This window comes from Phlebotomus argentipes, unplaced genomic scaffold, assembly GCF_947086385.1.
Source record: "Phlebotomus argentipes unplaced genomic scaffold, Phlebotomus argentipes genome assembly contig_39, whole genome shotgun sequence".
NCBI lineage: Eukaryota > Metazoa > Arthropoda > Insecta > Diptera > Psychodidae > Phlebotomus > Phlebotomus argentipes.
Genome location: NW_026776182.1, coordinates 1318956 through 1331723, shown reverse-complemented (window position 1 = coordinate 1331723; position 12768 = coordinate 1318956). Strand labels below are relative to the sequence as shown.

Sequence of the window (12768 nt, the reverse complement as noted above, 5' to 3'; positions counted from 1 at the left end):
ACAAGGACAAGGATTGTACGGGGAAACAAGCCGGTTGAGAAAACAAAAGCAGAGTTTGTGCGTTTGGCGAGTTCGTCGTGATTCCTCTATTTGCTGACCACAAGGCCTGAACATTTCACAAGCAAGGATGAGTGATAACGAGAAGAAGTTCCAGCAATTGGATCTTGAGCTGCAAAAGGCGAAGAAATTGCCACACTTCTTGCGCACAGACTACAATTGCGTGAATGACGACAGTGGAAATCTGGAGGAAGTCGTCCAGAAGATGAAGAGCATCAGGTTAGAACTTCTCGCGTCAGTGGAGTTGTATGAGAAAAACACGAAAAGTGCTGAAAAAATGTGCAATAATCTCAAAGACAACGAGACCAAATTGAAGGACGCCATGAATGAATTGCTGCAAATCGGGCGATTTGGTCAAATCGACACTTCCGGGATTTTGAAGCTGCAGGAGGAATTTCCAGAATTCTGTGAATAAAAAAGGGTTATTTGTAAGTCAATTGAGTTGCATTTGATAAATTATAAATTTCAAATATATTCGAGAAATGATAAGACTGGCAAACGTCTCTGTCGTTCTACTGATCACTCGGCAATTCCCCAGAGTCTGTCGAGTTCACCGTCAGTTCTTCTTTACTCTCAAGCACGTTGGCGGCTTCAATTGGGGCCACTGACTCTGCAATTTCCCCATTTTCCTGCTCGGCGACTGTTTTCTGTGCGTCCTTCTTCTTGCTCTTGCCCTTGGTCTTCTTGCTTTCCTGAGACGAGGACGGCTTGGTTATCGACGCCAATTGATTCTGCAAGACTGCGAGATTCTGCTTGAATTCACTGCAATTCTTCATCATTCTCTCGAGTTTGTCATCCTGTGCAGAGGTCTCGGGCTCCACGGGCTCGGGCTCCGGAGGCAATTCTGGCAGAGATGGTCGTTCGATATTGTTCTCCTTCAGAGTGTTTACCAGCAGAGCACGATCAGCCTGTAAAGAAGAAGAAACTGATGATCAAAAGGATCCATTGGCAGGAGAAAAAAAAGAGCGTGTGAACCTGTAGGAAGCGACACAGCTTCTGCAACTGATCCAACTGGCGTGTGGTCTTGTTGAGAATTTGATCCTTGAGCTGCTTATCGGACGCCATTTCAAGAAGTGCAACATTACTCTTCTCAAACTTTATCCTCCACTCATTGCGCTCCTTTTCCAGCTTCACAATTTTCTTTGATGTCTTCTCCAGTTCGGCCTTGTAAGTGCCAAAGATGCTGTTACTCTTGGTCAGCGAGTTCTGAAACTCATCGTACTTTGTCGTGTACAGATCCAGTTGCTCCTTGAGGAGTTTCTCTTTTAACTGCACATCCACCAGTTGTTGGCGCGTCTTCTTCAGCTCCGTCAGCATCTCGTGCTTCTCCTTTAGAAGGCCTTCCTTCTCCAGAGCCGCTTCCATTTGTATCTTTGACAATTTTGCCTCGTTGAGCTGCGTGGAGAGATCGATACTCATGTTGATCTTCTCTACCTGTTGTTCGCGCGTCTCCGACTGCTCCAGCAGATACTTCAGTCTCTTGGACATCTCGATGTTGTCCTGTTGCAACTTCATGTTTCGATCGTTGTTCTCCGTCATCAGAGCAGTGATATCGTTGAGGGATTTCTGAAATTTGGCTTGAGTCTCCTTGCGTTTCTCCTCCTCTTCGCGTATTTTGGTGAAACTCTCATCCTTGATGGATTTGTTCTGTCGCTGCAACTCACGGCACAGAGACTCCAACTTGGACTTCGTGAGGATCGCTTTGTTGTACTCTTGCTGCAAATTCTCCTTTTCCTTCTGTATCAAATCCAGTCGCTTCTCCTGCTGCTTCGCCACAGTGCCCAGCTTGCGAGTCTCCTTCTCCAAGTCCACATACTTCTTCACCAGATTGTTTATCTTATCGTCGGGATTTTCCATCGAGCTCATAGATTTCACCAGCTAATTATGAAATAAATCACTCGTATCAATATCGTGCCAATCTCACGGGAAATTTCATATGCTCACTTGCTCCTCCACTTTCATCTCGCGCATTCGCTCCTCTTTAGCTAATCGCTTCCTCTCGGAATCCCTCCTGTCGCCACCGTCGTTCTTTGTGCTCTCCATGTCGCAGCTATATCCACGAGACTCCCTTTGTGGTCCGTATATGGCAAGAAAACCCCCAAAATCTACAAGAAAATTTCCACTTTGAGGTTATACAGGCGAACGGCGTAAACAAAAACCTGCCAACCAGGATTTCACTGATATTTCAGGAGATTTTCAAGCTACACACCAGCAATTGGAAAGGGAAATGCGTAGTCTATCGATTAGAATTACCTCAATGAAAATCCACACGTTTTCCTCGGCTCAATAATCTATTTTTGGACAAATCCTCCTCTGACAAGCTCTTTTCGGCATTTGAAAAAATCAACAACCACCGCCAGTTGGCGATACTATCAGTCTGCGCGCCCTTATCCACTTATTCAAAAAGTTCATTCAATAAACTTTATTTATCATGTTCATTTCTGTACAATTTCGCAGAACAATCAACTTTGTATCAGCATAAATGCATAATATATCAGTGGGAGTGTATAAATGGTGCGTAAAATATCTGCTCTGCGCGAAAACCTCTGAATAAATATTCCTCTGGAAGACACTCTTATCACGATTGTACACTTGTACAAACTAGCTCAAAGGCCGGGTTTTCAGGTAAATATACACAGCAATTAAGATGAACACGACAGCAATCGCCGGCAGGGCTATGGTGAAGAGTTGCTGATGTATTTTTGCATTTTCCTCCCGGCGCTCTTTTTTCTCTTTTCGCGACTCCTTCGTCTGCTTCTGCCGTCTCATTTCCAGTCCCTACAATTGAGTTTATCACTATTGATCCCCCGAATAATTGGCAATTCACAAGTCTTACCAAAAAAATATTCAGAACTCTTCAACTGGTCCAAATCTTTTTCCAAATTTTCAATGACGTGTAAACTCTTCGCACATGATCTTCGAAACTGCGTATCCCAATAAAAAAATTACGCTGTAATCATCCGATTACGCATAGATTGTCTACAACGCTTCACGCGACATGTCGACCAGAAGTGGCACGTACATTTTCGAATTGTATTTCTATATAAATTACAATTTGCAGGATTCACTTACATATTAAAGATTTATCCTGTTCACTGGATTGGAATCTGGTGTACTATTCTGATCATCTGTGGTAATTAAACTCGAGCTGTACTGACGCGTGATGCTGGGATTTTGATTCAAAATCTCTGCATTTTTCTGAAGATTCTCAAGAACAGGAGAAAGAGTCCAGTTCCGTCGCAGCAGGCTGTCCTCGACGCAGAAATGACCACTGCGAATGCACCTGATGGACGAACAGTACGCCACTGTCCGGAGTTCCAAGCCAATGTCGTGTATAAGACTGGCCAGATAGTTCTCGTTCTCATTCAGAGAATGAATTTCTATGGTAAACTTTGGTCTCATCAATTCCACAAGCTCGATGCCATAAATAACGGGTGTATTGCTTGAGGCCGGTCGGATAGTGCCTTGAGTAGCCAAATTGTAAGCAGTTTCTGACTGTATGTCCACTCCGGAGTCCTCAAACATTTTCCTCTGATGGGACGCCTGTACAGATGAGAGCAGAGACGAAATCCTTGTCCTGGACACATGATCATATGACGATCGTGCGATCACTTTGGAATCGGCAAAATGAGTCTCTGTGGCCTTTCCTAGGCGACCAGTCACACGATAGACCCTCACGGATCGATTCATGCGAATCCTGAAGGCGTCCCGTGTGCCTGAGTTGATTCCAAGAAGAAGAACACCGCTGCTGTAATATCCCATGGATATTGCGGGCTGACATTTGAAGTCAGAGATTTGGTGCCTCTCTCCCACGACCTTCACGTTATCTGCAGGATCCTGTACCACTTCCAGCTTGTAGGAGTTCTCATCATTCTCATCCGCTCGCTCAAACAACAATCTTTGTCGGGGCTCTCGAACATTCAGCTGATTCAAGTCTGCAATGAACAAATTTTTGATTCCACTCTTCATGTGCGCTCTATTTCTATTCACCTTTGCAGACATTTGTGACAATGGCATTCATCACTCGCTTCACGGATACACCTGATGGCTTGTATACATTTAGGATTCCACCAAGGGACCTAAAAATTGCGGCGGAATTGCGGGTTAACATTGCAGAGTAAAAATCTTCACACTCCTCGCATGCACTGCACACTGGAAGTCAGAGTGAGGTTATGTTGTTTGTTTACTCCGGAAATTTCCCCACCCCTCCGAAAAGCGGGCGTCAGCAATTTATTTACCTCTTCCAGTGCGATGTGACGTGTAACCATTATCTCTGGGCAAATTAATCACGGGAGAGAGAGCCAATTTACTCAGATATCCTTGAGTAAATGCGGTGATAGCGATTGATTGTGAGAAATTCTGTGTCAGTCTTTTCCGGCGGACTTTGCGACACTAGTGGCGTTCTTTGTTGTGACGGCGAACCTCTGGAAAATCTTCATTGTTGAGAATGGAGAATCCGCGCAAAGGAATGCGTGCTCTTATTCTTGTGGGTGGCTATGGAACTCGCCTGCGACCCTTAACTCTCAGTCGGCCAAAGCCTCTCGTGGAGTTTGCCAACAAGCCCATCCTAATGCACCAGATGGAGGCGCTCGTGGATGCTGGAGTCACAGAGGTCATCCGATCTTATCTCTAGTCCACTCAACGTGTGCTAATGACTGTCCGTTTGCAGGTCATCTTGGCTGTCTCGTATCGAGCTGAACAAATGGAGGCCGAGCTGAGAGAGGAGGCAGAGAAACTCGGCGTCCGGTTGGTATTCTCTCACGAGACTGAACCCTTGGGCACGGCTGGACCACTCGCTCTCGCTAAGGACATTCTCTCCGCGAGTCCGGAGCCATTCTTCGTCCTCAATTCAGATGTTATTTGTGACTTCCCATTTAAACAACTGGAGTCCTTTCACCGAGCGCATGGGAAGGAGGGCACAATTGTGGTGACGAAGGTCGAGGAGCCCTCCAAGTACGGTGTTGTGTTGTACAACGAGGCCGGATGCATTGACAGCTTCATTGAGAAGCCACAGGAGTTCATCAGCAACAAAATTAACGCAGGAATGTACATTCTCAACCCATCAGTGCTCTCCAGGATTGAGATCAAGCCCACGTCAATTGAGAAGGAAGTGTTTCCAGTGATGTCGCAGGAGAAAGAGCTGTATGCCATGGAGTTGAGCGGATTCTGGATGGATGTTGGACAGCCAAAGGACTTTCTCACAGGTGTGAATCATTTTATTATCACAACAAACTATTTTTTTTTATCTGCTGCATTACTTTTCCAGGAATGTGTCTCTACTTGACTTCTGTGAGACAGAGAAAACCCGAGTCTCTGTACTCGGGTCCAGGAACAGTGGGAAATGTTCTCGTGGATCCTACTGCAAAGATAGGAGCCGGCTGTCGCATAGGGCCCAACGTGACAATCGGTCCTGACGTGGTGGTCGAGGACGGTGAGTTGGGCACATTATTGAATTACGGACTCGCATTACAGCGGCAAATTTCCCCTTTCAGGTGCATGCATAAAACGTTCGACAATTCTAAAAGGAGCCATCGTGAAATCTCATTCCTGGATGGAGAGCTGTATCGTCGGATGGCGATCGACTGTGGGTCGATGGGTGAGACTAGAGGGTACCACAGTCCTTGGGGAGGATGTGATTGTCAAAGATGAGTTGTACATTAATGGGGGACAAGTGTTGCCCCACAAGAGCATCGCACATAGTGTTCCAGAACCACAAATTATAATGTAACATCACCAGTCACGTAACAAACACTCTCCTTTTGCAATTACACAAACATTGCACGCTAAAGTGCGGCTTGAAAGAATAATTTTGCTAGAAATCTTTGTACTTTCCCACTTTGCAAAATAAAGAAAATTTTTGAGAGAAATTCAAATTCACTTTTCCGGAACACCTCCCCTCCAAATTCGCCGTGTGCGGCGAAAACATTCCAGCCGTCTGACTTCGCTTCCAGTTGTCATATTGTTCTTCGGATACAGCAGGAAATTGGTGTGGTTCTGCGAACAGGAGTGAAAAACACAAAATTGGACTGCTTTCCGTGTGCAAAAATGGATGGTGAGAAGCGTAAATTGTCAGAGTTGCGCGTGGTGGACTTGCGGCATGAGTTAGAAGAGAGAGGACTTGATATCACGGGCGTGAAAACGATTCTGCAGGAGCGTCTGAGATCGGTGAGTGAAGAAGTACGCGCCGCCATTTTGGGGGGTGTGAATTCTATTCTACAAAATGCACCAAATTCCCATCTGGGATATGTCTGGAGAGCATTTCGATAAAACTGATGGTACTCTTGTAGGCCCTGATTGACGAGGAAGAGGATCCTGACACCTATATCTTCCTCATTGGGACCAAGTCGCCAAAGAAAAGTGACGCTGCCCCTGTGACGCCGCAGAAGAAAGAAGAGGGGCCTGCGAAGAAGCCAGAGGAGTCTGAGGCGAAGGAGGATGAAGAGGAAAAAGAGGAGAGCGGCGATGAGTTGATTCTCGATGATTTGGTGGTGAAGGATGATTTGGACTCGAGTTGGCAGAAGAAGGTAAAACTTGTTTGATTTTCACAGTAATCCATGTCACAAATGCCAAAACAAGACTTGAATTGAAGTGATTTCATGCTTTTTTTCTTGTCATTTTACAGGACGAAGAGGAAGGGGAAGAACAGAAAGACAGTGGTGAGAAGGCAAATGAAGGAAATCAGGAGCAAAAGCCAGAGCAGGTTATTGATAAGAAGGAGGAAGAGGTAAATTTATAAATTTGTGATTTGACTCCCTTCGAGACTAATTTGTGACATTTCAGGCAAAGTCAGAGGTGCAAGAGGAAAAGGAGAAACCTCCACAGGAAGATGAGGCTTCCCAGGAAACTGAGAGCAACAACATTGACAATGAGGACTCTCTCAATTTGACCATTGGCGAGGACGAAGAGAAGCTGCTACAGGATGTTGTGAAGAATGTAAGAAAAAGATACATTTTTCTTTACTATTCAAGTCATCTGCAATGATTTAACACAATATATTAATACATTTCTTACAGGAAAAGGAGAAATCACCACCGAAGAAAGGTATTTATTGGAAGTATTGTAAGTTTAAGAGTGAGCTTACCTCATTTCTCATGTTTCTCATGTTTGCAAAAGACACAATCTTTTGTTCTGAAGATGTGAACTTATGACGCTAATTCGGCTCCGTTCTTATGAATTATTTTCCAACATTTCTTTTCAAAATATCAAGTCAGAATTTGCTTGCCCCATTTTGCAACTACTGTATTTCTATAATTTTATTTTAAATGGCAAGAAGGCAATAAGAATAGTTGGAAATTTTGTGAAAGAAGTGACAAAGTATTTCAGATGCAGCAAAATGTCCAGCAAATAGTGATCATAGAAGCGGTTGAATGGTAGAAGCGTTGGAGGGATCATGTCGTTGAGTGCACATAATATGAGAAAGGGGTGAAAAACTTGCAGCATGTAATTTCTATCACTCGCTTTGAAGCAGAATTTTGTATTACCAAGACATCGATGTGACTGGATGAAATATGAATCGCCTAGAATTTCCCTATAATCTTGACGCGGGGCCACAAGTTATTTGAGAAATGACAGTGATTGTAGTCGAAGATTGACTAATCCTGTTATTTTTCTCATAATGTGAAGCTGTGACGAAGAACCAAACAAATGTCCTGAGAACGTGCAGAGTGATAGATGGTATCTGACAATAATCCTTCCTTCAAACCTGTAGATGTTCAGCCCAAGGTGGATAAAAGTGAGTCAGCAAAGTCTGCTCAGAGTGCATCTGATAAGGAGGCGCAGAAGTTATCGGCGAAACCTCAGAGAAAAGTGGTTGCAAGCAAGCCGAGTGGAGTGCAGGAGAAGTGTAGCGGGGATAATTCAAGTGGATCAGGTGGTGCGACTTCCGGTGCATCGGCGGCAGCAGGTGGAAAAGATGCGAAGGATGTTGGAGATGACAAGAAGTCAGGCGATGCGGTGGTGAAAAAGAAGAGTTCATCTGATGATGAAGAGAAAAGCGGAGAGAATGGCGTCAACACAGCAACGTCTGGCGATGACAGGACACAGAAGAAAGAGAGGTTCGTCTCAGGCTATTATAATACAGCAACCAAGGCCACCAACTTCCTTATAAACACACTTGAAAAGCTCTATATTCTTTCAAATGTAAAAAAAACGAGTATCCACAGATCAAAGGGATACTCATGAGTGTAAATGATAAGAAAGGAAGTTTCTCATATAAGATTTATGAGTCAACTTTTCCATCTGAAAACCAAACTACTCTCTTCAGCTCAGTGCAGAAGATGGAATGAAAAAAAAAGATGAAGTTGCTGTGGACGAAAAAGCTTCTGGATGAAGAAAGACATCCAGTAAAACCCTTATTTTGTGTCCTGTCAACACATTTCATGAGATACTTTTTATTGTTATTCACAGCAGCGATCAAAAGACAAACGCCGGCAAATCATCTACGGCAAAAGATGCCAAAGGTAATTGAAACTTTAGAGAGAAAATGTTCTGATGGGAAGGACAATTATATTTGGATGTGTAAATTCACAAGCGCTGGTCATTCCAGGTGTTCGCAACGACTGCAAAAGATTGTTTTTTAGAATAATTTCTACGAATTATCTAAATTTCAAATATATAATTTCCATTTAATTTAATTTCATTGCACCTGAAATGATCAATGAAAAAATCACTCAAGAAACACTGATAGCTTTCTTACAAAGAAATAAAGTTGTCTGCAATTTGCGAAATGAAGAACATTTCATTGCAGAAAGAAAGCCAAAGTGTTGTACTTTTTAGCCATCCCCAATTTTTTTTTTGTATTTGTATTTGGATTGGAAGTGTTTATTAGGTGTGCTAGGATAATGTTGAATATCTTGAGAGAAGGCAAGGACTTAGTGGCTGGGAGTTAGGTCTCTAGAGTGTTGTGTATTTTTGCAGATATCTTAACAGTAACCAATATCTTTTCTTCCTTTGCGGGGACTCACACATTATGGACACCCTTTTTGCGAATGAAATATTGGACATTTTGGGACGCGTGATGAATTCAACAGAGGAATCTGAAGACAACAAGGCAGCATCAACCGGCGCAACGGATAAGGAGAAGGGCAGATCGGCTAGTAGTGGAGCGACGCCGAGCAGGAATCTCTGGGTGTCTGGACTGTCATCCATGACCAGAGCGACGGATTTGAAGCAGCTCTTCTCCAAGTATGGAAAGGTGATTGGCGCAAAGGTGGTGACCAACACGCGAACGCCAGGAACACGATGCTACGGCTACGTGACGATGAACTCCACAGAGGACGCAAATCGGTGCATCGAGAATGTTCATCGCACTGAACTCCATGGGCGGATGATCTCAGTGGAGAAGGCGAAATCGGACCTGGGACTGGCCAAGACTGCAGCATCCACGGGCAAGGCAGCGGCTGCTGGTGGCGGTGGATCCAAGAAGGATGTCGGTGATGCGAAGGCTGCCGTCGGAAAGGGAGATCGTGCTGAGGGTGACAAGAAGCCGGTGACTTCAAAGAAGCCAGCAGATTTGACCAACAAGGCGAAGCCCAAGGTGTCTCCACCGAAGCGCAGTGCTGACAAGAGGGTGCCGGATGGCGCGGCTGCCAAGAGGAAGCGTGAATCGTCGGAGCGCGGCGGCGACTCAGGTCGCAATGAAACTAAACGTGATCATTCCAGAAGCGGAGACAGCAAGCCAGCAACGCAGGGTGAAGCGGCGCGAAGTGTCAGCAAGGATCGTGAGATGGAGCGTGCGCGCGAAAAGCAACGGGAGCGCGAGCGTGAGATCTTGTCGTACGACAAGATACGGAATGAGCGTGAGCGGGAGCGCCTGCGGGAGAAGGAGCGCGAGATACGCGAGGATGAGCGCCATCGACGCGAAGTGAGGAGACGTCAGCGTGAGGAGGAGCAACGCCTGGAGCGGGAGCGTGAGAAGCTGAAGCAAGAGCGGGAGAGGCTGGAGCGCGAAAAGGCTGATCTGCTGCGTATGGAGCGAGAGCGCCAGAAGCTGGAACGTGAGAAGATCGAGTTGGAACGTCTTGAGATCAAGAGGCAGCAAATGAAGTACGAACTTACCAACAATCTCTTAAATCGTTCCCTCCTTTCTTTCAACGCTTTTTATAGATGAAAAAAGAAATGATCATCATCCGAAGGACACGAGCGATCGACAGACCACAGAAAGGATGGAAACACTCTCTGTCTTTTCTCACGAGACTGTATTGTTGCAACCGAAAAACGTATATAGATAGTTGCTTAGCTGAAAAACGGTCAATAGTCATGCGATGCGATTCGTTGCGATTTTCTTATCTCTAAAATGATATCAACATTTATTTATTTAGTGAAAGAACCTCACCTTTGTTTATATTTAACTTTTTTCCTTCAAAATAGGCACAAACACAGTCCTTTGAGCGCAATATCAAGGGACATTTTTTCTCCTTCTGTGAAGGAAAAGTGTCCTGTATATATGTATACCCATAATATGTGTTTTATTCTAGAGATGAACGAGCATTTCATTATTCTTTTATTTTTTGTGGACATTTCTTTTGTAGAATTGAAGAGACAAAGAGGATCCTAAAGCGTCCATCTAGCGATGATCGTGATCGTTATGCAGAATCTGACAGAAAGCGTGCAGCTCCGAATGATCGTCGCTTTGAGGCTCCGCCACCGCCACGTTTTGACTCTGTTATCAGGTGAGGAAAGAAGGACAATGATTCTCTGCTGCCAGATGTGATTGACTCTATCGCTGACTTCTCCCTTTTGCAGTCGTCCCAGCAGGGAATACGATCGCGTAAACACGGCCGACAAGAAGAGGAATGACGATTACAGCTCCAAGCGTGACGATTATCGCTCATCAAAGGGTCGCGATGGTGGACGTGCTGCTGAAGACTACAGTGGCTCAGCGAAGCGTGATGACTACAAACGCGGCGGCGACACGCGCGGCAATGACTCGCGTGGTGGAAGTCGTGGGGATTCCTACAAGCGCGAAGGGGATTACAAGTCAACGCGCCATGGGTATGAGTCGGGAAAAGAGAGCCGGTACAGCGATCATCAGTCGGGGGACTCGAGGACCGGGGCGTCGTCGTACCGGGGAGGGGGCAACCGCAGTCTCGGAAACGCGTCAGGAGGAGGCGGGGGAGGAGGAGGAAACCAGCCGACGAACGGTGCGAGCGGGCTAGCGAACGAGGAGCGGAGCACGAAGACGCGATACATGGAGAATCAGTACACACAGGAGAGGGCAGTGTCATCCCCATGGCACAACTCAGGCCCACCGCCGATCAAGGTGAGTTACAGACTGAACAGGTACTAAGCAGCAGAATAAATCTGAATCCCAGTCATACTTTCACAATTGGAATTAAGGATTATAATTTAATCTTTCTCTTTGATTTATATTCATTGTTGAAAAGATTTTCTACAGTTTTTTTTTAGAGTTAAAATTGAGCAAAATGTTTATTTTTATAAGTAGTAATTACTGAAGACTGTCCAAAAGAAACATATGTTCAATAAATTCAGGACATTCATGAAGAAATGTCTGAAATGACAATGTGAGAACGCTGTTGAATACTTTAGCATGTTTGATTTAAACCCGCAGAACTTCAACAACATCCAACCGATATCATCAAACGACATATGGAACAAGTCTTCAGATCCTGGCTGGAGAAACATGGAATCCACTAATGATCGATATGATCGCACATATAATGAGCGCAAATCTCAAACTGTGCCATATATCGATCAGTCGCGCCAGAATTCTTCATTCATGAGTCGCCCGCAGGACAGATACAGCAGCTCTATGTCTGCACGCTTCGACAGCAATCGTTTCTAAGGATTGCGCCAGCATATAAAGTCGCATGAGACATCTCACATAAATTATATGCTAGATTTGAAATGAATTGATGGAATGTACTTGATGTTTTACGTGGTTGATGCATAGAACAATAAGAATAAAACACGTATGAAATTCATTAGAGCTTTTTATTAAGAATATTTCTTATGAAAGTTGTATCATCAATAAATGCAGTGGATGAATTTTCCTCCCTTATAAACAGAATTATATGTTACAATATTTCAGCGAACTTACATTGGTCCAATTACAATTCATTCAAAAAAATTGTGTTCAATTTTTTTTTTTAATTCTTCGACGAAAAAACAATGTTTTGGTCATTAAGCAAAAAATTTGCGCTACTCGAAGCGCTAAGAAAGTGACTCGAATGTTTACTAAACAATCTATATTCGCTCGATTACCGTGTAAAGAAAATATAGAAAAAAATTTTTAGCAGTGATAAAATCTCACAGATTCGGAATGTTTACTGTTTTTTTCGTTTTGTTTTCTTCCTAAACTCATCGAGAAATCTTTAGCGTGTTTCTTATCAAAAGAGAAAAAATGGTATGTATAAAAAGTATGACAAAATTTGTCACCTTAATTACAATTACGTGTTTATTTCGTTTTATAATTAGAATATTTGATTAAATGCATATTTCCTCCATAATTTTTCCCCATCGAATTTACCTTTCTCAATTGAATACTCTGCATTTTTTTTCTTTCCTTTTCATCTTATATTTTATGATAATATTTATGGCTTTTTGTATGATTTATAAATGTTTATAAAGACAAAAAAGACGTATTAGTGAATAAAATTCAGCAAAACGAGAATTCTGTCTTCTCGTTTGAACCTCTTGAGGAATTGTGAATAGCTAAGAAGTTTATAGAATGTGATTTTTTTTTCTCTTATT

General features: G+C 43.8%; 4 protein-coding genes across 6 annotated transcripts; 2 read left to right on the top strand and 2 right to left on the bottom strand.

Annotated features, from left to right (window-relative positions):
- Positions 1-569: 569 nt before the first annotated feature.
- LOC132263848 (alpha-taxilin) lies at positions 570-2100 on the bottom strand. Its single transcript, XM_059763842.1, has 3 exons — positions 2002-2100; positions 1033-1935; positions 570-965 (listed from the first exon to the last, which is right to left on the bottom strand). The coding sequence occupies exons 1-3, from the start codon at positions 2098-2100 to the stop codon at positions 570-572; spliced, it is 1398 nt and encodes a 465-aa protein (XP_059619825.1).
- Positions 2101-2810: 710 nt separating this feature from the next.
- LOC132263614 (pseudouridylate synthase TRUB2, mitochondrial) lies at positions 2811-4391 on the bottom strand. Of its 2 annotated transcripts, XR_009468504.1 has the most exons (4): positions 4048-4249; positions 3130-3992; positions 2894-2981; positions 2811-2835 (listed from the first exon to the last, which is right to left on the bottom strand). XR_009468504.1 is itself a non-coding variant. In XM_059763443.1 (3 exons), the coding sequence occupies exons 2-3, from the start codon at positions 4166-4168 to the stop codon at positions 3133-3135; spliced, it is 981 nt and encodes a 326-aa protein (XP_059619426.1). In that variant the 5' UTR covers positions 4169-4209; positions 4296-4391; the 3' UTR covers positions 2899-3132. The 2 variants fall into 2 exon arrangements, 1 of the variants encoding a protein (XP_059619426.1); XM_059763443.1 differs by lacking the exon at positions 2811-2835 and adding an exon at positions 4296-4391 and having other exon boundaries at positions 2899-3992; positions 4048-4209.
- LOC132263613 (mannose-1-phosphate guanyltransferase beta) lies at positions 4304-5917 on the top strand. Its single transcript, XM_059763442.1, has 4 exons — positions 4304-4669; positions 4727-5261; positions 5324-5488; positions 5550-5917. The coding sequence occupies exons 1-4, from the start codon at positions 4505-4507 to the stop codon at positions 5783-5785; spliced, it is 1101 nt and encodes a 366-aa protein (XP_059619425.1). The 5' UTR covers positions 4304-4504; the 3' UTR covers positions 5786-5917.
- Positions 5918-6011: 94 nt separating this feature from the next.
- LOC132263608 (SAFB-like transcription modulator) lies at positions 6012-11923 on the top strand. Of its 2 annotated transcripts, none has more exons than XM_059763435.1 (11): positions 6012-6222; positions 6345-6581; positions 6680-6781; positions 6838-6990; positions 7071-7098; positions 7766-8111; positions 8467-8516; positions 9087-10101; positions 10587-10727; positions 10801-11317; positions 11627-11923. In XM_059763435.1, the coding sequence occupies exons 1-11, from the start codon at positions 6103-6105 to the stop codon at positions 11858-11860; spliced, it is 2943 nt and encodes a 980-aa protein (XP_059619418.1). In that variant the 5' UTR covers positions 6012-6102; the 3' UTR covers positions 11861-11923. The 2 variants fall into 2 exon arrangements, with proteins under 2 accessions (XP_059619418.1, XP_059619417.1); XM_059763434.1 differs by having other exon boundaries at positions 8464-8516.
- Positions 11924-12768: the final 845 nt, after the last annotated feature.

Coding starts and splice junctions, on each gene's coding strand:
- LOC132263848 (XM_059763842.1), bottom strand. CDS start 2,100: ATGGAGAGCACAAAGAACGACGGTGGCGACAGGAGGGATTCCGAGAGG. Junction 1,936..2,001: donor AGATGAAAGTGGAGGAGCAA/GTGAGCATATGA, acceptor TTTCATAATTAG/CTGGTGAAATCTATGAGCTC. Junction 966..1,032: donor AGCTGTGTCGCTTCCTACAG/GTTCACACGCTC, acceptor TCTTCTTTACAG/GCTGATCGTGCTCTGCTGGT.
- LOC132263614 (XM_059763443.1), bottom strand. CDS start 4,168: ATGTTAACCCGCAATTCCGCCGCAATTTTTAGGTCCCTTGGTGGAATC. Junction 3,993..4,047: donor TGTCACAAATGTCTGCAAAG/GTGAATAGAAAT, acceptor TGTTCATTGCAG/ACTTGAATCAGCTGAATGTT.
- LOC132263613 (XM_059763442.1), top strand. CDS start 4,505: ATGGAGAATCCGCGCAAAGGAATGCGTGCTCTTATTCTTGTGGGTGGC. Junction 4,670..4,726: donor TGGATGCTGGAGTCACAGAG/GTCATCCGATCT, acceptor GTCCGTTTGCAG/GTCATCTTGGCTGTCTCGTA. Junction 5,489..5,549: donor TGACGTGGTGGTCGAGGACG/GTGAGTTGGGCA, acceptor TTCCCCTTTCAG/GTGCATGCATAAAACGTTCG.
- LOC132263608 (XM_059763434.1), top strand. CDS start 6,103: ATGGATGGTGAGAAGCGTAAATTGTCAGAGTTGCGCGTGGTGGACTTG. Junction 6,782..6,837: donor TTGATAAGAAGGAGGAAGAG/GTAAATTTATAA, acceptor GTGACATTTCAG/GCAAAGTCAGAGGTGCAAGA. Junction 6,991..7,070: donor TACAGGATGTTGTGAAGAAT/GTAAGAAAAAGA, acceptor CATTTCTTACAG/GAAAAGGAGAAATCACCACC.